This window comes from Chlamydomonas reinhardtii, chromosome 11 (assembly GCF_000002595.2).
Source record: "Chlamydomonas reinhardtii strain CC-503 cw92 mt+ chromosome 11, whole genome shotgun sequence".
Lineage (NCBI taxonomy): Eukaryota > Viridiplantae > Chlorophyta > Chlorophyceae > Chlamydomonadales > Chlamydomonadaceae > Chlamydomonas > Chlamydomonas reinhardtii.
Genome location: NC_057014.1, coordinates 2,134,344 through 2,155,649, shown reverse-complemented (window position 1 = coordinate 2,155,649; position 21,306 = coordinate 2,134,344). Strand labels below are relative to the sequence as shown.

Genomic DNA, 21,306 nt, shown 5'->3' with positions numbered 1-21,306 from the left:
TTCCACAAAATATATATGTCACTATGGTAGAGTTTGCCTCTCCTCAGACACCGCTTGTTTTGTTCAAAAGCGTGCGTGAACCCCCCCCTCCGTTTGTCTGGAAAATGGCCAAAATGGCCGTTTAATGTCTGGAGACATTAAGATAGGAGCCCTGGCGGCTCTGCAGGTGGGCGGAGGCGGGGCTGCCGCATCCTGGGGCCCAGCACGCCAGGGGTGCAGCACGTCAAGTTCGTAAACCCGCCTCGTCGTAACCCAGGTGTCGGCCAACAGGCTCTTCACAGGGGTAAGCCAAGGCATCGTAGTGCAATCGGCAAGCAGGATGGATCCTTGATAAGTTACAGTTTTAGACGAGTTACAATCGGTGTGGCAGTATGACACCTGCTACTTGGACCCGGGCGTACGGGGTCTTGCTTGTACTAGGAATTCAGCGGCGTACGTGCTCTTGCGCGCCCCACCAACACTCATATCGGTATCTCAAATCCTCCAAACCACCGCTTCTTAGGCCACACATGGAGATGGACGCGTGCACTGGTCCGTAAGAGAACGAGACAATCGGGTTAGAAGCAGCAACGATTGGTAAACGACAGATTTTGTAAACCAGGGTGAACACAGCACAGCCCTACCGTACCTCACCAAACAACCACACATCAGAAGGCACAAAGCCCTTAATCAACGATGTACGCATGCCATGCATGGCAAGCTAGGCACGTTAACGCAACGTGACAGGAAACGAGGCAGCACTGATGAATAGCTTCTGGAATCATCAATGCCTTCTGGGCGTTTCATATTATCGTATGCCAGCGTTTCGCTGGATACGCCCCCTGCACGAGGCATGGCAATCGGCCAAGGGCCTACACAGTTCCGCCTTATACCGCCTACTGACTTTATCCTTGATGTAGCTTAGTAGCACGTACGATGGTTAAAAGGCCCCACCGACAGCTCCGCAATCCACACCCACTCAGTTGCAAACCACCACGGAAACCAAACTAGTGTTTCAGGCCGGTACCACACAGTCAGTGGCCCATGGACAGGGCAGCCGCTTTGACCCAACGAGTCTTTGGTCAAGATATCCTGGCATGTGGAAAGTGGTCAGCTAGAGTCCGCGCCTCATCTGCACAATCCTTAGTCAGGATGCACACATGAGAACCGCGCGGAAGTGGGTGCAATCTTCATCACGCGGGGTCTTGCGCACGACTGCAACACTCATCCCATGAGACAAGCGGGCACGACAGTAGCCAGAAACATGCTGTGGTACATGCAGACTGTGTGAGGATGGACGCCTGATGCGTGGTACATGCAGACTGTGTGAGGATGGACGCCTGATGCGTGCGCGCATGCTTCAAGACCCCCACGAATCCCATAAGGTCATGCTGCATTTCCCGCAATGCACATGCACACACCTCATCATTATTTGATCTTCAATTACCCAACGTACGACCCGTAACTTATACTTGCTGAATACCATACCACACTACTTTGTATAAGAACAGTAATACGTATGCCCAGCAGCCCGAGAGCATTCCATGGGCGTCCGCTTCCTTCCGGCTGCTCCTCTCCATCCCTGGCTCCGCCTCCTCACCAACCACCACTAACCTTCCACGGATCCTGCTGAGAATCTCTTTCTCATCCGCGCGTGCGTTTCGGACCGCGGTTGAAGCCCGCTCGCCGCACGGTGGCTCGCACGTGCGCCGCTGTGTCCACCTCCGGGGGCACGTGGCTCAGCAGCGCGCTCTGCGTGGCGCGCGCAAGTACGGCCCGTCAGGTATAGCCCGTGGGTACAGCCCCAGGTGCCGGTACTTTAGGAGCAGGCCGGCAGTGCGTTGCAGTGTGCTTGCGCGCATAGACCTGCCACATGCCAATCCGTACTAGCTGCCCGCACCGGCATGCATACTATGGCACATGCAACCCCACCCACCCACGCACGCGCATGCACCCATGAGCACACGCATACCCATCCCCCACGCCACGCCACGCCACGCCACGCCACGCTATGCCACGCCACACCGCACCACACGCACCTGTCTGGCGGCGTCCGCCTTGAGTTTGGCCAGGTGCGGCCACAGCACCAGCACCACAAAAGCGACGAACAGCACGACAGTGCCCACCAGCAGCCACTGCATGGGCACGTGCGGCATGATTGCATAGGAGGTATAAAACAAACGGGTCATGCGTGCGTGCGTGGGCAGGTTTACGTCAGGCCCAGCAGGGCGAGCAGCCCGGTCGCAGTCTGGACAGCAGCAGATGCATTGGAGTGGGTGCGCGCCGAGCCAGCAGGAAGCAGCAAGAGCAGGCAAGCAGCAGCCAGGGCAGCCCGGCGCGGGGCCTAGCTAGCTAGCCAGCTAGCTATAGGCTCACCGTGTGGATCTGCGTGACGCGGTTGTAGCGGTTGATGGAGAAGGACACGAACAGCTCGGCGGATTGCTGCAGCCCCTCGTACAGGTCAAACGTGCCCACGTTGTACATGTACGTCCAGCGCGTGCCGTTGTACCGCACGTCCTCGTCCGAGTCCGACAGCAGCAGCTCCATCTCCGTGATCATGCGGCGAACCATGGCGTCCAGGCCGTGGTGGGTCACCTGTACACACGTGGCAGGTGGCGATGGCGCGAAGAAGTTAAGGCGGTTGGGAGTTGGGGATAATGATGCACAAGCAGGGCCGGTAGAACGAAGTGGGTTTCAAAACCATCAAACCCCAAAAGTGTATTCCGTCAGCTCTCAGCGCGCGGATCCGAATCGGTTGCTGTGAGTCCTGTAAGCATGCTGCTATGATTGATTGCAGGCAACGCATGCCAGCGACGCGAGATTGGTCGAGTGGCTCACCTCATACCAGGGCGACCCGGGCTTCGCGCACAGCGTCTGGTTGTAGCGGAAGCAGCGCTGTGTGCGGAAGAACTCGTCCGAGAAGGACTTGGAGGCGAAGGCGCTGGCGGGCACTGGGTGCTGGAACACCGACTTGCTCTGCGAGGAGCCATTGAGGGTGGTCGAAAGAGCCTGCAAATTGTGTGGCGCGTTGGCGGCGGTCAGTGGACCGCTTGCTTGCTTGCTTCATTCCCTTGACAGGCTGGGCCCGGGGCCCCGGGGACCGGCCGCAATGCAAAGGCGGGGCCGGCCCCAACCCCTGCTGGTCCAGCATGGGAGACCATACACTGGGGCCGAAGGGACAAGGGCCTGGGTTGGGACCGCCATGGCCGCACGAATTGCTGCGCGTGCGCCCTCGCTCGCCGGGTCTGCCGGACACGTATCCATGTACCAGGCACAGCCGACCATCCCGCCCGCAACCCTAACAGCAGCAACACACACGCAAGCAAGCTGCCACACGCATGCATGCACGCACGCACCTGCGACAGCGCTGTGCCGCCGTACATGAGCGTGTTGTACTCGGAGGTGAACAGCTTCACCTCGGTCCGCAGCACCTCGCGCCACAGGTCGCGGCCGGGCTTGTCGTCCTGCGCCAGGAAGTTGAAGCCCACGGCGCGCACGCGCGTGTAGCGGTACATGACGTGCGACGCCCTGCGCGCGCGCACGTGCATGTGGTTAAAAACAATAGCAAAACGAAGCGCGTGCAGGTGTGCGTAGGACGACGAGGGGCGGCGCGGTCCATCCCAAGCGCACGTGCATGGTGAGAAGGGACGCGGTGTGTGGCAAGAATCACCCTGAAGCCCCCAACGTAAGCAAGCAAAGGTACGGTATGCGTGCGGCAGTGCGCGTGGCGTGCGGACTCACATGTTGAGCGACGCCAGCGGGCCCTGCATGCCCTGCAGCATCACCAGGCTGACGGCGTACACGGCCACCACCGCCGCGAACCACAGCACCAGCAGCCCCATGAACTTGGGCACACGCAGCCGCGCCGGGTGCTGCAGCATACATGGCCAGGTGAGGTGCAAGGTGAGGTGCAAGGTGAGGTGCGTGCAAGGCGCAAACATGGAGAGCGAGAGGGCCGGCAGGCTTCGGGTGTATGGCATGGGGTGCACGGGGTACCCTACGAGCGTGTGGCAGTGATGGCAGTCAAGCCAATTCTCAAGTTCAGGGCCACGTGAAGCCACGCGAAGCCATCTCACCAGCGTCTTTCCGTTGACGACCGTCACGCCCATGCTGCGCCGCTTGTGGTGCTTGATCACACCGCCCCGGCCGCCGTGCGTGGAGGCATCCTGTGGGTTGCGGCGCGGATCATGGTGAGCGAGGCACACGCTGGCAGGACATCTACCGGCGGTTGACGCGTGCGCTGCTGCTGCCTGCGCCGCGCTGTAGCCCCGCGCACGCCCCTCGCGCGCTGCAGTCTGGCAGCCCTCCACGACCACCACGCCCCGGACCCACCTCGCTGGCGGACTCGTCGCCTGCCATCACGGACGAGCCGCCACCGCCGCCGCCGTCGCGCCGGCCGCTGCCCAGCGCCGTCGTGGCGCTCGCAAGCAGCTGCCTGCCCGCCGGCGCCTTGCGGCCGGTGTCCGCGCCAACTGTGTCCTCGCCACCCGACACCTCCTTGGCAAACTTGGCCGCCTTGTTGCCGCCGGCGTCGCCACTGTCCGCCTGCTGCACGGCTTTTAACGTGCCGGCCCGGCCGCCGTCCGCAGCGTCGGCGGCGCCGCTGCTGTCATCACCGGGCGCGGGCAGCGCCAGCGGCTCGGAGTTCCCGTTGAGAGCGGCGCCGCTGTAGTTGTTGTTATTATTGTTGTTGCCGCCGCCTTGCTTGCCATCCTCATGCTCCCCGTTCTCGCTATCGTTCTCTTCGTCCTCGTCATCAGAGTCATCCAACAGCTGCGTGTGTGCATCAAACGGTCGGGGCGCCGCAGTCTCTGTCATCTCTGGATTCCGTAATCAACAGCGCAAGCTGCATGCATGCCGTTCGCCCACTCCATTGACCGTCCGGCACGGCAAGGCCGCTGACACAACCGCCCTTTCCCCGCGCCGCCGCTTCCCCTGGGTGCCGCCGCATCGTACGAGCACCCCTGTCCAATCCCCCAACTGTCGCCTCTGCCTGTTCTCCGCTAGTTCGGCTTGGTTTGGTTTAGTTGCTGGTACCTACAACCCCCGCCCCCCAGCCCACCCGAGGCACCACCCCTGCCACGACACCACCCCTGCCACGACACCGCCCCGCCGCGCACCTTGACGTCGCGCGCCACCATCTGCCTCAGCACCGGCCCCGGCAGCCCCACCATGCTGCAGATGCCCAGCAGCCGCGCCCGCTCCACGCGGTACAGCAGCAGCCACTCGTAGCCCAGGCACAGCACCTGAACCACCAGCACCTCCACCACCAGCACCACGATCAGCACTGCGCGGGGCGGGGCGGGGCGCGGGGCGGGGCGGGGCGGGGCGCGGCGGGGGGTCAGGCGTGGGGCGGAGGCAGCGGCAGGGTTGGGTGGAGCAGGTTGATTGGGCCAGGTTGAGGTGATAGATGGACGGGACACGATCTGCACGCGCGCATGACCTCGTCCCCCGGCCCTCGCTGCACCTTTCTGATGTTACTGATACATTCAGAGCAATGTTACTGATACATTTAGTGCAATGTTACTTATACTTGTAAGCTCAGGCGGGAGTCCGTGCCATCCCTGCCACCGCGCCTCACCCGTCCGCAGCTCGTCCAGGCTGCTCCAGGCGGAGGCCATCAGGTGGTCCAGCGAGGTGGCGTAGGCGGAGAACAGGCTGCCCATGCCGTTGGACACCACGAACTGGTACAGCCGAGTCAGCCTGCTCGGGTGAGGGCGAGGGCGAGGGTGCGTCAGGGTTGTGAGAGGGTTGTGAGAGGGTTGTGAGAGGGGGCTATGAGAGGGTTGGGTGAGAGGGGGCTATGAGAGAGGTGGTTTAGGTGGGTGGGTGATGCGAGAGGTGGGTGTGGCATATGCTGGGGGGCGGCGGTGAGGTGAGGGTTGCAGTAGTGGCTGAGTGCCATGGGCGGCGAACACACGCAGGCGCCCGCAGCCGCCGCGTGCGCACGCGTGCGCACACCTGAACGTGCTCCGCAGCTTGGGCATCCAGTACAGCGCCTCCCGGCACGCCGCCATGAAGCGGTTGCCCAGCTGCCACACGCCCGCCTTGGCGGTGAACACCTGCGCAAGCCATGCACACAGCGCCCCTCAGTACGGCGCCTTCTACAGGTAGGTGCTGAGATGCACAGAGTCAAGTGCCAGCCGCCGGTCGCCAAAAGCGCCCGCTGCTCCAGCGCGGCACCACGGCACCACGGCAAGTACGGCAAGGATACCACCCTGTGTGCACGTGGCACGTTGTTCCAGGCGGCCCATGCATGCATGCATATGCTGGCTGGCTGCCATAGGGCTGCCATAGGGCTGCCATATGCATATGCATGCGCATCTAGCTGTCTAGCTACCTAGCTAGCTCCCACGTGCACTGCGTACGCACCATGGGCGGGTCCGTGTCCAGGAATATTTCATACTCGAAATCCTTATGGCTCCACATTCCGTACATGTCCGTGGCCAGCTCCCGCACCTGGCCCGCCTTCCAGCCCAAGAACACGCCTGCATGCACGCACGTTGCATGGTGAGGCACGCCGGGTCAAGGTGACGGTGCAGGCACAGCAGGACAGCACAGCATTGAGCTGGAGGGATGCTGTGCGCTATCCTTACAGAACAAGGACGTGCTCCGGTAGTTGGCAACAAAATTTATTACGCAACCAGGCACTACAAGGGAGCGAACAGCATGGCGCCTCAGTGCAGCAGCGCAGCATGCAAACCGCGGCACGCCTGCATCTTCGAGTCGCAATCATCAGTACTGCAGCGCCGCAGCGCGCCCGGTGCCCCGCGCGGCACGCACGCACCCTGGTGGTACTCCTCCTGCTGCGCGATGGACGTCTTCATGCTGGCGATGTGGGTGGACAGCGGCGGCGTGCAGGCGCTGGAGCGGTCCGTCATGTTGGCGCGCTCGCAGTAGGTGCCGATCAGCACGCGCACCACCAGCAGCTGCGCGCGGTCCATGGCTGCAGGTATGGGGTGTGTGTGTGTGTGTGTGTGTGTGTGTGTGTGTGTGTGTGTGTGTGTGTGTGTGTGAAAAACGAAACGAAAGCCCGCCCAATGACGCGACGTGTGTGTGTGTGTGTGTGTGTGTGTGTGTGTGTGTGTGTGTGTGTGTGTGTGTGTGTGTGTGTGTGTGTGTGTGTGTGTGTACGTGTGTGTGTGTGTGTGTACGTGGTTAGGCAGGTGGGTTGGGTTGCGGGGGGTGCCATGCATTATTGTGTAAGGCGAGGGGGCTTACATTCGTAAGTATTAAGAACAAGCCGTAGCTACTAGCCGTAGCTACTAGCGTGGCAAACCGCATAAGCGAGGACAGGCAGCAGGTCAGGACAGGATCACTGGTCCGGGCCACACCTACCCATAGCCTGGCGGTGGACGAGGTAGATGCCGCTGTGGCGGACGTGGAGCGAGCGAGGGCGGCAGACGAGGCACACAACTTCAGTGCGAGCTCAAGCAGGTTCTGCATTCTTGCGCGCACGTGTGTATGCACAGAGCATCTAGCTGCACTGGCCACTAGGCGCCCAACGACTATATCTGCACGCGGCCCGCTCACTCGTGCTCCTTGAGGATGGTGCGCTCCACCACTACGTAGCAGATGATGTGTGTGAGCAGCATCAGCCCCAGCACGATGTACGTGTGCAGCCGCAGCCGGTCCAGAGGCCCCATCAGTACGGGCCCCATCAGCACCTGCACATGGGTGCGTGTTGGCGGGGATTACATTCATGATCAATTAAGAAGAAGAAGGGGGAGCGGGTAATGTGGGAGGGTCCGAAGGCTGGTGACAACGGCCAATGGGTATGGTATTGCCGCTTGTGGCTCGCTCGGGATGAGTGAGCCAGCCAACGTGTGAGTAGCGGCGACTACCGTACCCTTTCAGAGCAGTGCCAATTGCCGCATCCCCGTGTCGGGCACACGCTGGGCATGAGTGAGCGCGCACACAACCGATAGAGCCGCCAAGGCTGTAGATTCAGCACCTACCTTGCGCAGCTGCTTGAGCAGGCGGCCGCGGCGGGCGTCCACCGTGATGTCTACCGTGGAGGCGCCGTCCGTCACGCCTGCGGCATCACCAGCATGACAACATGAGCACCGTATTCTTGCCGCAGCTTGAGGGCAGCCGGTCACGTACACGCAAGCGGCCAGTACATAGGCGCTCTGGGCTACACGAGGGCCGTCTGGACCACCGTTCCTGGCTTGCAAAACAAGTGGGATAGCTGACACGCCGACGCACTCACTGGTGATGCCGCTGGCAGCCTGGCTGCCGTCGGCTGACGACTCGCCCCCCTCGCTGCCCTTCTCCCAATCGCCATCCTTGCCGCCCTCCTTGCCGCCGCCGGCGGGCCGCTCGCCGCCTGCGCCTGCTGCGGACACCGCGAGTGCTGACGGCTTCTTGACGTAGATGGAGCTGGCGGCGCCGTCCTCCGAGCCGCGCTCGCCGCCGTACTCGCTGCCGGCACCCTTGCGTGACGTGGCATCCTGCATGCACAGCAGCGCACGCAATTCAAACCGCAGTCCGATCAATAGCTCCAGAAAGCCAGCGCATGCACCAGTCACTCAGCTACGGCCCTGTGTGGTGACGCCGGACTGCTCAACTGCTGCCGGCGCAAACCCCTAGACCAGCAGTGACGATGCTTTGAGTTTGAGGCAGCAGCCAACGCACCTCCATGATGACGCCAAGCCCGCCCAGGGCCTTGCCAGACCTGGTCCGGCCGTGCGCAGCCGCACCGCCCGCATGCTCTTCGCCGGGCAGAGGCCCCAGCAGCCCGCCGCCCTCCAAGCCGCTGCTGGCGCGGCGCGCGCCGGCCTTGATGGGCGACTCGCCGCCAGTGCCAGCCGCTGCGTGTGCGTGGTCGCCACCCGGGAGGCCGCTGGGCTGCTTGCTCAGCGTGCGCACCCACTGCGCCACGAAGTCGGACTTGTTGGCTGCGAGGATCGGATAGAGCGAGATGGAGCCGAGTCAGATGGAAACGATAATCACGTAATGCATGGAAAGCAGCTTGGGAACATCCAAACAGACATCCGGCGCCAGCATATCGCAGCAAAGAAACCGCTGTAGGGACAAGTCATAACTGTGAACTCACAGGAATGCTTGTGGAGCTTGGCCTGCTCGATGGCCATTGTGTCAACGGAGCCCGTGCTGTTGCGCCTGCCGCCGCCACCGCTGCCAGCACCGTCCTCGCCATCTTCACCGGGCTCGTCATCACTGCCGTCGCCTTCTCGGCTCAGATGCTCGCGGCTGTCGCCGTCGCGAGAGGCGCTGCCTTGGTCGCCGCCACCCTCGCTGCCGCCCTCGCCCGCCGCCTTGGCGTCTCCGGCACCCTCCTCGCCTGACGGCTTTCCTTCGCCGCCATCGGCACCGCCGCTCTGCTTCCTCTTGTATCGGTCCTTTTCCTTCCCCTTGCCCTTCCCCACCTCCTCCTGACCGACCGTGCTCGCGCCGGCGCGTAGCAGGGTGCCGGCGCGCTCCAAGCCACCGACGCCGCCGTACTCATCCTCGTCCTCTTGCGCGGCGCCGCCGGCCCTGGCGCCGTGGCTCTTCTGGGAGCCGCCGTAGTGCGAGCCGACGTCGTCGAGATGCAGCACGCGCATCAGGTCGGCGTGGGCGCCCGCGAAGGTGGTGTCAGGACGCATGGTAACGATGATCTTGGACTTGCCCGAGCCTGGAGCCAGCTGCTCCACGCCCTGCAAAGTCATAGTAACACACAAGAAGGCGCGTGTTTGCGTATCGTACGTATGCGGACCTCCGCTCGCTCGTGAGGGATGCAGCGAAGCTGGCGCTATCGGTACCAAAGGCAGGCGAGCGACACAGGAGGTCTCAATCACAACGGCACACACCTGCACCAGGATGCGCATGGTGCCGGCGTCCGGGTGCGGCCCAATGAAGGGCATGACCGGGCTGACAACGCCGCGCTGCGCCGCCGCCGCCGCGCCGCCCTTGAGCGCCGAGCGCTTGTTGGCGTCGGCGCCGCCGGCCTGGTGGTTGCGGTGGCGCGAGTGCGAGGCAGCGATCTGTGCCCAGGAGGTGTTGCGCGGCATGTCCAGGAACCTGCGAGATGACGAGGCAGCCGAGTCAGGAGAGGGTGATGCGGGTTGCTCGTACCAGAAGGCACAGCAGGATAGCTGCAATGACGCTGGCGGTGGCCTTTCCAAAGACGCTCGACAGAGCGCGCGTGCGTGCCCAACCAAACATAGGAGGCGGCTGACACCCAAGATACGCAGCTGGCGCCCCCCTCCCTCCATTCTAGAGGCCCTTCCGCCCCCACTCCGTCCAGCGGCACTGCACACTCCACGCACACACACGCCAGGGCCACGCCGGTGGCTGCTGGCTGCACCCCGCGACAAACATACACTCACTTCTGGATGGGCTTCTTGTTCATGGCGCTGGCTGGCACGCCCACGATGAGGCCCGTCATGGGCGACGCCTTGCGCACCACCAGCCCCTCGTCCAGCTCCACCACCCCCGTCAGCAGGTCGCGCCGCCACAGCGTCAGCTTGACGCGCGTCACCGTTGTGGCCTCCTGCGAGTGCTGGTGCTGCGGATTGTGCTCGCCGCCATCGCCCGCGTCGCCCTCGTGACTGGGGCGGCGGGAGCCGCCGCCAATGATCTCCTCCTCAATCAGCTCGGCCTGTGGTGTGCGTGGGAGCCGACAGCGAGGCGGTGAGCAGCAGGCAAGAAGCTTGCTTTATTGCAAGTTCAAACTGTTCGTGTTAGCTCCAAATGTTTATGAAGGGAGCCCCCGCCAGCTGCTGTGTTTTGCTTGCGCGACAGCGTGTGCGCACCCGCGCCCACTCGCTCGCACCTACCTGCATGCAGGCCGAGATGGGCAGGAGGCGGCGGCCGCCAGTGGTGACATTGGAGGGCTTGGCGGCGGCGCCGGCCACTGCTGGCAGGTGCGGCACGCCATCCGTCTCCGGCTGGGGCGGCTCCGTCACCTTCACACGCCACGACGTGCCTGTGCGTGTATATGTGTGTTAAAGATCACAAGGAAATTATTACGCGTAGGACAGTGTATGCGATATGTGTGTATGTATATGTGTGTTTATAAACGAAACGTGTATGTGTGTGCGCGGAGCACGGCGGCGCACCGCACAGAGCGCGTCAGCCGAGACAGGTAGAGCTGCCGCTGTACATCACTCTGCATGCACGTGCCCGGGACGCTTCCAGTCCAATCCGCCCCAGAAATCCACGAGCGCATTGAGAACGCCAAGCAAGCCAGGCCAAGCCAGGCTAGGCTAAGGCTTACACAGCAGCACGGCGTCCACACAGCACGTGCGCACATGGCCACGGCCGACGCGCCACACGCACACTCTCTTACGCACCCGGCATCTCCTGCTCCTTGTCCAGCAGCGCCAGCATGAGCAGCGACAGCTGCGCCTCGCCGTTGCGCTCCACCCACTCGCGGAAGATGTCGATGGACTCAAAGAGGCTGCTGCCGGGCAGGTTGGCGGCGGGGAAGCCGAACAGGTCCGAGTCGGGGCGCGACACGGACAGCACGTGCCCCGCCAGGTCGCAGGTGAGGACGATGCGCTTCTCATCAAACACCTCCTCGGCCGACACGCGGTCCACCTGTGTGCAGGTAGGGACACAGCCGTGAGCAAGAAGTGAGCAAGGTGCCTGGCGGTGCGGGGTGACGAGTCCGCGACCCGTTACCGGGCGCCTAGGTGCGTGCTGGAGTGGTAGGTAGGCGTGCGACTTCAGTAGAGGTAGGTTTGGGTGGACAATAGGACAATAGGACAGGCGGGCAGGCAGGCAGGCAGGCAGGCGGGCAGGCAGGCAGGCGGGCAGGGCGGCGGGCAGGCAGGCAGGCAGGCATGCCGCATGCACGCGCGCGCACCTGGATGACGTGCAGCGAGGGGTTGAGGCCCACGCCGTCCGGGTTGGCAGCCGACACCTTGATGCGCACCGGCACCGCCGCCGCCGCGTCGTTCAGCAGCGTCACCACCTTGCCCGCGCGGCAGCCCGTGGAGGCGATCGTGTGCGGCGGGTCCTGCGGATGGTGGCGAGCGCAAAGACGTGAGCAACACTCAGCACAGCAACTCGGCCGGGATCAACGGGCCCAAGTCACGCACATGCATCTCGGCTTGGGGTACCATCCAACTCACCCGCAGGAACTTTGCGTGCATGGTGTTGTACGGCGGCGGCAGCAGCGCGTCCAGCTGCATGCCGCCCCCGCCTCCGCCGCCTCCTCCTCCCGCTAGCTTGCGCGGCGGGTAGCCCAGCAGCGCCGACACGCCCAGGCTTGCGAAGCGGATGCGCATGTGCGTGTCCACCACCAGCAGGTTGCCCTCCTGGCCGTCGGTGCGGCGGCAGCTGAGCGCCATGATGCGCTGGTTGTCCGTGCCTGCGCACACGTGTGTGTGTGTGTGTGTGTGTTTGTGTGTGTGTGTGTGTGTGTGTGTGTGTGTGTGTGTGTATGTTAAGAAACAACAAAACGAAGCCCGCCCACACAGCCCGCGTGTGTGTGTGTGTGTGTGTGTGTTCAAGCAAGGCCATGAAGAAAGCAGGGCCCCGGGCCGCACGGCGAGGCTATGCGAACCAACGGGCAGCAAACGAGCGAGGGACAGACGCTCGGAAAGCTCCGAGAGCAACACTCGATAGGTAGCTGCGTGTGCAGTGCACTTGACACAATGCGGTGGCGGTGACAGAGAAAGTTGCGTGGGACGGAAGCAAGCCCTAGGCCCACGCACGCACTGCACGCACCCGCCAGCTCCACGGTCGCCTCCACGGGCACTGGCTCCTGGAAGCGGTGGCGCAGCTTGAGCTGCACCATGATGTTGCCCGACTCCAGCTCGGCGGCGGTGGCGGAGCGGAAGCGCTCCAGCAGATCGTTGACCTCCTCCTCAGGGTTCGCCACCAGGGAGGACAGCGTGCAGCCGACCTGGGCATGGGCGTACAGGAGGGAGGGCGCGGGCGCACCAAGGAGAGCGTGAAGGCGTGAAGCAGGAGTGTGTGGGATGCGGCCAGCAGATGGCCTTGCAAGCACGGGTGCAAGCATGCGCACGCGCGTGCAAAATTCTTACGTACCGTTTCCCTCCCCCGGTCCCCTCCTCCGGCCCCGCACAGCATTCGCCTCGAGACCTCCGCCTCGCTTTGCTAACCCCTCCCTCGCCTGCTCCTGCTTGCCCTCGCTAGCCCCTCCCCGTCTCTCATGGACGGCTACCCAGTACCCACCTACCCACCCCATCCCCCGCTCTATGCCACGCTCTCCTCCTCTTCTTTCGCATTGGGTTCGGTTTAGTTTGCACTGGCATCTACACCCGCCGCGCCAGCTGCTCACCAGGTCCTTCTCCGCCAGGCCGCACATGCTCGCGAACTGCTGGTCGCCGCACAGGAAGGCGCCGTTGGGAGCCACCCAGGCGCGCACGCGCAGACTGCATGCGAAAACAATGAGGCAGGCAGCACGGGAGGCGCCGTATGTGTGTTAGTTACCCCGGTAGGTTCAGAGAACGCGTATCACCTTCCGTAGCTGTGCCTTCGCTGTTTGCAACCCCCATGCATCCATGTGTGCCGACATACAGCTACACACGTCCGCGTCGGGCCGCAAAATCGCATGGCGCCAGTCACGTGATCTCCGCCAGCAGCAGATACACACACACACACACACACACACGCAAACACACGCAAACACACGCACACACACACGCACACACACACACACACACACACACACACACACACCTGCTGGGCGGCAGCGGGCGCATGACGCCCAGGAACACACTGTCGCTGCCCGTGCCGCTCATCTTGGTCACACACAGCGACAGCGGGAACACGTAGCGCTCCTGCGCACATGCCGGGTGGGGTGGGGTGGGGAAGAGTGAGGGAGGAATACACAGCAGGAGAGTCAGCCGGCACTGAGGATTGAAATACGCATCGTGTATGTACACACCTCCCGCATGCATTCTTCATGGGATGCATGTGATGTGCGCGCGGGCACACACCCGCATGCCCCGCCCACGCCGCCCAGCAGCGAAAGCATACGTGCACACGCCCGCATCTATCTATCTGTCACTGTCACGCCCAAGCCTACGCACCTTGTGCAGCGCCACCACTTCGCGCACGCTGTCCAGGATGCGCGGCTCGGCGGTGGCAACGTAGCGGGTGAGGTAGGAGGCGTGGCGCTGGCTGAAGGGCTGCGGCATCAGCAACGCCACGTTCACGCCTTCCAGCTCGTTCTTGGTGTAGCCAAACACCGTCTGCACCGCCTGTTGTTGTGGGTGTAGGCGCAGCAGGGTGGGGGCGAGAAGCCGGGGGAATCATATTCGGGCCGCAGGTGTAGGTGTTGTGAGTTGTAGCTGGGGGAGTTGGGGCTTCGGCGCTTTGCATGGGGCGGGTTTGGCCAGCTGCCTCCACCTGCCTCCACAGTCGACACACGAACTCGCGCTGGTCACACGCACCTGGCTGGTCATCATGATGGTGCCCTCGGCGTTGATCACCACCACCGCGTCATCCTGGATAGACATGGACGTCAGGAACTCGGGCTTGCTGGTGGAGCTCTGCGGCACGTCACGGAGCAAGGGCAGGGAGCGAGGGTGGGGGCACGCAAGTTGTTACGGTAGTTAGCCGCGAAAAGCAAAGGACATTATGCGTATGACCGCTAGCCCCATGACGAATTGACGATACCGAACATGCACCCGACCTAGGGAGTATCCTGCCAAGAGCCTTTTGCCCATAATGCCCCCAAACACCTGGATGGCGCTCAGGTCGAGGCTCATAATGGCATCGCCGCCGCCGTTGCGCGCCGCCTGTGCACGCCCAGCCATCGCAGAAGCGCCGGGCACCGAGCATAGTGAGTAGCAGCATGTCACCAGGCATATAAACAGGTGCAGGGGGTTTGATGCGCGCGCTGCTGTACCGCACACACAGCAGGCCAGCAGCCAACGGCGAGCGGAACCCCCCCCCCCGCGCCCACGCCCACATACCTCGGCATACACACGCTGCGCGGCGGGGGCGTCGTGCTTCACGTCCTCCAGGAACTTGCCGTACACGCGCAGCAGCTTGCCGTTGTTGGGATAGCGCTCAATTACCCTGTGCGTGGTGGCGGGGCCGTTGGTGGGTGCGCAGTAATACCTCCGGTCCCAGCTCCCTCTGGTCGCCACACCACCGCATTCGGAGGCCTCCAGCCCCCATATCGCCGATCAAGTCTTCCCCCGCCCGGCCCACTCCACCCAGTTCCCACTGTCCCCACCCCTCGGAGTCGTTCGCTTCCCTCGGTCCACTCCACCCAGTGCACACGCTACACACCCCACGCCACAGCACCTCTCCTCCCCAGTCCTCACCATCCACCTCATCCCACCTTCACCCCCACCTCTCGTACCCACCTCTTGTACACCTGGTGCGCGCGGGCCGTGGCCGCCTCCACCTCGTCCAACGAGCTGTCGATCTCCGACACCTTGAGGTTGGTGCGCTGGCACAACCGCCACAGCTCCGCCTCCAGAGCCAGCACCTCCTTGTGCACGCGCATCACCGCCCTGCGCGCGTGCGGTGGGTAGGGTGGGCTTACACTCATAATTAGGCAAGCCGATGGGGACGGGTAGCGTGGCCCGGGTTGAGGGCATGCGGCCAGCAGCGATAGACGTAGTAGTTGCAGGCAAGCGCGCGCATCGCCACACGCTCACGCGCACCGTCACACACACACACACACACACACACACACACACGCACACACACACACACGCCCGCACCTGAAGTTGCGCCTGAACTCGATGTAGGCCTGCAGGTCCATGCCGCCGTCCTGGCTGTCCTTCAGGCGCTTGGACGCCTCGTTGGTGCAGTAGATCTGCACGCCGCACACAGCACGCGCAGCAGCCGCAGCACGCTTAGTCTCAGGCGTGCCTTCTCAAGGGCGCCCGCGCGCCACCACCTTCAGTTAATTACTATATATTACGCGTATGCGTTTACCGTTATCAGGTCAATGAAGCACCACACTCTTCATCCCACCAACTCATCTCCCGCACGCCGCCCACCTGGTATCGCTCCACCAGGCTTGGCGAGTACTTGCCCGCCAGCTGCAGGTGTGTGCGCGCCGCGGGGCCGTCCTTGCGCACCTCCAGCAGGAAGTTGGCGAACAGGATGTGCAGGTAGGCTGTGGCGGGGAAGGCGTGCATGCCGGCCTACGTGCGCACGTACGTGTTTGGAGGAGGGTTGGAAATTGTTAGGCCAGGCGCTTGGGTGTCAGCTGGTAGCACCACACCTCAGCCTGAGCCAGGTTGCCCTTTGCTTGCTACCAGCTTCGGCCTATATGATGCGCCTACAGGGCCCGGAAACAGGTGCACGTACAGTCACGCAAACCAATCAGCCGCTGCACTCGCGCCCACGCACCTTGATGATGGTCTCTCCCAGCGCCGCCGCCTCCTCCTCCACGCCCTCCTCAAACTTGTTGAACCGACGCATCACGCGCGACAGCACCTCAACCTCGTGACGCTGCGGGCGGGTGGCGTGGTGGGAGGAAGCCAGCAAGTACACACATATACCGTATGAGAGCGCAGGCAGACATTGTGGAAGTGTATATAAGCAACGCATTGCAACGTGACAGCCGGGCAGAACGACAGCCGGCCTGCCAAAGCCAGGCTCTCCCAGCGCCCGCCCGCCTGGCTATCCAGCATGCATGGCGGCCCCCTGCGGGTTCCGCCGACGCGCGCTCCCACCTCCGAGAAGACGTGCACACGGCGCACGGCGCGGACGTCGGCGGTGCGGTCGGCCAGCTCCACAAAGCGCTTGGCGGGGCGCATCACCCACCACACGTGCGCGGCGTTGATGCCCATGCCGCAAATGATGACCGGGAAGATGCCGTACAGCACGTACTGCAGGAAGAGGGCGAGGGGGGAGCAGGGGTTCTGGTATGCCCAGTGCTCTAGTTTGTGTGGCTGACAACAGCGCGTTCTGAAGAACAAGAAAAAATGCGGGAGTGCTCAGACGCGCAGGATACGCACCATTGACATCTCTTTCCTCCGCTCGACGCTTTGGTCCTTGCCGAATGTCAGCGCCGCCAGCATGCAAGCCGTGTACAGCACTCCCAGCCAATTTGACGTCCACACCACGTTCAGGTAGGGCCGGTAGAACGGCATCTGCACGTGCAGCGGGAGTGTGGCGCAGGCGGCAATTGCTCTGTACTGATAATGGAGGCGGAAGGCCAGAACGGCAGCCTCGGAGCAACACAGCCGCATCCGTGCGGTACCGGAAATGACAGGCCCAACGGGAGTGGCTCTAATTTGGAGCGTTCCCAACCCCAGGAATTCAGCCACCGACCTTTTTGAAGTTGAACCAGGTGATGAGCGTCACCGCCGCCACCATCAGCCCGGTCTGGAGCCTGGGCCAGGACTTGAAACAGGTGGCGGTGATGATGAATATGGCCTTGCCCACCAGGATGCGCAGCCGAGTGGGAGCGTCCGGCGAGGCCAGGTAGCCGCGTGTGATGGGGCTGCAGCAGCGGCGGTGCACGGCAGGCGCCAGGCCGCCAATTGGGAGGGTTACATTCATGATTGTTTAAGAAGTGAAGGCGTAGCCAGGTACAGTAGTTTTGTCAGAGGGGAGGGTAACAAGTCCAGGCAGGGCGCGGTGGGCGGCGGTGCCAGGCATGGAAATACCATGCATACCGCACTCGCGTGGAGCCGGCTATGCATGCTGACTTGCTTGCCTCTCCCACAGCCTTCCGCCCTCCTTCTCCTGTCCGACTACTACAGCCTGCCTCCCTGCCTCGGTCTCCCTCTCGCGGCGTATCCCCATCCCTCCCTTTCTCCCTCCGTCGCTCTTCCTTCCCCCTTTGGCCGGCTCTGCCTCACTTGAGGTCGCTGGACGCCACCACCAGGAGCGCCGTGACGCACAGGTGCAGCACCGCCACAAACAGCGCCACAGACTGCAAAGTGTGACATGCGCGGTAGGTCAGTGGCAAGTGGCAATGAACAGCATTTCCTCACTCAAGCATTGCTGAAGCTGCCCCGCCCCCACTGCACCCCACCCAAGCCTTCGTCGCATCAAATGAAAGTCTATTGAATGAAAACACGAGGCCGCCATGGGCGCGAGCAGGGACTGCAGTGCGGCATGCAGGGGATGCCATGGCCAAGCCGCGCTACTGCTTACCATGTGGAGTACGTGCGGCATGCTGAAGCAGTCTGTGAAACGACGGAAATATAGTGGTGGGATTGGGTGTCGGTTTTATCTGGCAAAGACAATTGACGAGGGTCCAGGACCCTGCAGGTTGGCAGCAGCAGCGCAAGCCAGCGGGTCACAGCCCAGGCATGCACTCACACACAGTCGGGTAGAAGGCGTGGGGCGCGTTTGCCTTCGAGAAGTCGCAGTCCGCGGCGAACACGAAGTAGTCCTGCAGAGATCATGAGGTTATAAGGATATGGATGCGGATTTACAATTCAAGGGACAGCCCGACAAGTGGGGGCACGCCGTATGAGGATATGGATGGAGTGTTGCTGGCAAGGATATGGTATCCCGTTCGCGTTAAGCTCCCATGCCCCGCTTTGCCTCGGCCCCGCCCGGCTTGGACCTCAACGTCATATGCACCCAGGCACCCGCACAGCAAGCAATGCGAGCAAGGAGCAGCGGCGAATGCTGCAGTGGGTCCGACTCACAAACAGGGTCACGTAGAAGATCATGAATAGCAGCTCGTACACGAAGTGTAACACTGCCGCGATGCGCTTCAGCATCTTGGATTGTTCTGCCTTGCGCATCGCGATAGTCAGCCAGGCTAAACTGGCTACGGAAAGCAGCACCAGCACCGCTTGCACGTACAGGATCTGCACGGGTGCATGAATGCCCAGGTACGAGGCACAACGCGAGTTGTCGATGCTTCCAAGGGCCCAGGGTGCGGGTATACAGGCGCGCTAAGCGCGCCCTATCTCCATGCCTCTGCCCCTCCCCCCCCGCCCGGCGCCCCATCGATGCACCCTCCCACGTTCCTGCCGCCATCACTAGCTGCGGTACTGTCGTACAGTGGCTGCACGTACGGCCACGCACCCGGATGTACATGTCGTATCCATACAGCCGCGCAATGGGGCTGCGCCACAACGCCCAGCGGACAACCTGCCACACTGGATTGCTCGTGTCGATTTTCCTGTAGGCCAGCCAACGGTTGCGGGTGCGGTAGCGCAGAGTTGGCGTCGTTTGGGCAGCCCAGCTTGCGCGGAGGTGAGTGGCACACGGCACGGTGCCGTTGCTTTACCCGGGCAGCCCCACGTGCCATGCCCACCTACCCCTGTCCAATGAACAACTCACCATTTCTGATTCGTGTTGAAGACCACCAGGAATGCCATCTGCAAGTGACAAAACCACAGCTTACACGAACAGTGCTATTCGCTTTGTCTTTGGAGATGGAGTAGCGGCCCCGCAGCTGCACGCTGGCCTTTAACGCCCCTCGCCTGCCTTGACAAGCCTTGGCACATAGCTTCCTGATCCTCCTGTACCTCCTCCGTCCCTTACACTCAACCCATCCATGGCCGATCCACCTCAGCTGAGGACTCCCTCCGCCGTACCGTACGGCCTGCCGACCCCTGCAAACCCCACACATGCGCTCCTCCCGTCAAGCACACGCCCCTACGCCCCGCCGCCGCCACCCACCAGTCCCTCCAGCACGATCTTGAGCACGGCGAACTTCCAGCTGCTGAGCACCGAGTGCGTGCGCACCAGCGTGTACATGCACGTGAACACGCCTGTGGGAAGCACGCACGAGGAAGAGCACAAGGGTTCTGAACCTCGTGATCAGTCACCGAGATAGCACACACCCTTGCATCCGAGGCACTTCGCCTTTTTCCAGTTGCAGGGAGATTGCATGCAAGAGCGCACCTTCTTGGACAGAGCGCCGTTGCTCCAGTAGGTCGCCTGATGCCATTTTTTAGGGCGCCAGACAACAAATACATCATGGTAGTTAGGGCATATTCCATGGGTTGCATTGCGATGTGGGTCGGGGGCAGTTAACCGCGTAAGTGGCCACAACTGCTCCTGCTGGTATCCCCGTCTCGTACGGCATAGAGAAAGCGCGGTCGTGCTTCCTACCTTCGTCCTGGCCATCGCTCGCCCTGTGGTTGTTACGTGCATAGCACAACACAACGAAGGCACAGGGTTTGTGGCCGGTGCGTGTGCACGGGTACTTGGAGCGTGCTAGTGAACGTGCAAGTGTGTACCGCGCGTTGAACATGCCACGGTGTGGGGGCTCGTGCCTCTCGCACATGAACCTTTGCCCACTGTCATGGCTGCTGGTAACTGTTCGCACGAAGCCTACTTTACCAGGCGCGCGAGTGCTGCGTGTTGCACATTGATTCTGCTAGAAGATGTTACACGAGTGGTGGCCGGCATGCGGAGACGACGCAGCACACCTGCCACTAGTGTTTTGGGTCTGTGGCAGGATACAGGAGCGGCTCCCTTCCTGTTATGAGCTTCGACGAACCCGTCAGACGCGGGTTCGAGCCGGGTGCCGGCATGCGACCTTGCGGCGTTTGCCCACTGAGGCCAGCACACCCGGGCTCTGCACACCCCAGGATACTGTGCTGCTCGTCTGCGCACCATGTTGTGCTGTTGTTAAGCGCGCGGCCCGTTCCACGCGGCTGTCCACGTCGTTACTGCCACGCTCTCCCTGGCTAACCCGAGATAACGATACGAGGTCCTCCCAAGCGGCATATCATCAATTGCCCATGCAAAGCTGGTCGCCCTGCACTTCAGGCTCTCGACCGAGACCGCGCATGGACTTCTGCGAACCTGGCCCCACGTACTTTTTCCGCTTCTCCAGCATTTTCGCATCGCTCCTCTGGCTGCTGGTTTCCGAATTCCCACCGGAGGTACCAGTTCCGCCTGAGCGCACTGAAGAGGAGTCGTCCGCCATTTTCCGACCTCGTGTAGAATGCCTCTTAGGTTCAACTATGCCCTCATACAGTACTCATAATATAGCAATGCAGGTTAAGTTAAAATGGGCCATTGACCAGCAAGGTGGCTCTCGACTTCCTAGTACTGCTGTAGCCCTCTCAATGTATAGCCCCGGGCATAGAGAGAGTATACATACTGCAGAGCCCGACAGTGTAGTGCGCCTGGAGTGACACGGCTGAGTGACATGGGAGCTCCCGGCTTGGGGATGTGGGATGCGCATGCCCACGCTCCCTCCCTCTCCCCACTGCAACCTGGTCAGCCTGTCCAGGGTATTAATACTAGTCTCCTTCTTAAGGAATGCCGATAGTATTGAGAATGGACTCAAGGGAACAGTCTGAGTAAGCTCGCTGAAGTGAAGCTCTTCGGACGCTCACAAGCCTGATTGCATCCAACGGAGCTGAGAACATTATTATAAATGAGTTCAAGCATTAGCTGGCTCATTTCGGAGAGGTGTTGAAGATGCTAACCGCAATGGACTCGGCATTT

At 62.3% G+C, this 21,306-nt stretch overlaps 1 protein-coding gene across 2 annotated transcripts; it reads right to left on the bottom strand.

Moving 5' to 3' along the window:
* Positions 1 to 323: 323 nt before the first annotated feature.
* CHLRE_11g469500v5 (uncharacterized protein) lies at positions 324 to 21,264 on the bottom strand. 2 transcript variants are annotated; one of them, XM_043067594.1, is made up of 49 exons: positions 20,670 to 21,264; positions 19,957 to 19,979; positions 19,747 to 19,782; positions 19,522 to 19,613; positions 19,180 to 19,217; positions 18,922 to 19,018; positions 18,537 to 18,701; positions 18,202 to 18,274; positions 18,034 to 18,065; positions 17,736 to 17,809; positions 17,203 to 17,374; positions 16,887 to 17,021; positions 16,602 to 16,757; positions 16,276 to 16,377; positions 15,921 to 16,067; positions 15,639 to 15,733; positions 15,276 to 15,425; positions 14,877 to 14,982; positions 14,643 to 14,699; positions 14,352 to 14,450; positions 13,989 to 14,159; positions 13,636 to 13,736; positions 13,235 to 13,328; positions 12,658 to 12,835; positions 12,060 to 12,298; positions 11,792 to 11,944; positions 11,277 to 11,523; positions 10,761 to 10,909; positions 10,311 to 10,582; positions 9,792 to 10,002; positions 9,038 to 9,638; positions 8,617 to 8,879; positions 8,192 to 8,432; positions 7,938 to 8,014; positions 7,513 to 7,646; positions 7,318 to 7,349; positions 6,767 to 6,925; positions 6,352 to 6,467; positions 5,941 to 6,041; positions 5,561 to 5,682; positions 5,100 to 5,266; positions 4,312 to 4,752; positions 4,056 to 4,145; positions 3,721 to 3,851; positions 3,336 to 3,507; positions 2,818 to 2,988; positions 2,356 to 2,574; positions 2,019 to 2,114; positions 324 to 1,731 (listed from the first exon to the last, which is right to left on the bottom strand). In XM_043067594.1, exons 1-49 carry the CDS (start codon positions 20,777 to 20,779, stop codon positions 1,624 to 1,626), a joined length of 7,215 nt encoding a protein of 2,404 aa, XP_042919599.1. In that variant the 5' UTR covers positions 20,780 to 21,264; the 3' UTR covers positions 324 to 1,623. The 2 variants fall into 2 exon arrangements, with proteins under 2 accessions (XP_042919599.1, XP_042919600.1); XM_043067595.1 differs by having other exon boundaries at positions 2,818 to 2,955.
* Positions 21,265 to 21,306: the final 42 nt, after the last annotated feature.

What these genes read in the sequence shown, in the direction of transcription:
- CHLRE_11g469500v5 (XM_043067594.1), bottom strand. Translation starts at nt 20,779, where the DNA reads ATGGCGGACGACTCCTCTTCAGTGCGCTCAGGCGGAACTGGTACCTCC. An exon ending in TTCAACACGAATCAGAAATG is followed by an intron (nt 19,019 to 19,179) that starts GTGAGTTGTTCA and finishes GCTGGCCTACAG; the next exon opens with GAAAATCGACACGAGCAATC. An exon ending in CCATCTCGGCCTGCATGCAG is followed by an intron (nt 10,583 to 10,760) that starts GTAGGTGCGAGC and finishes CGCACACCACAG; the next exon opens with GCCGAGCTGATTGAGGAGGA.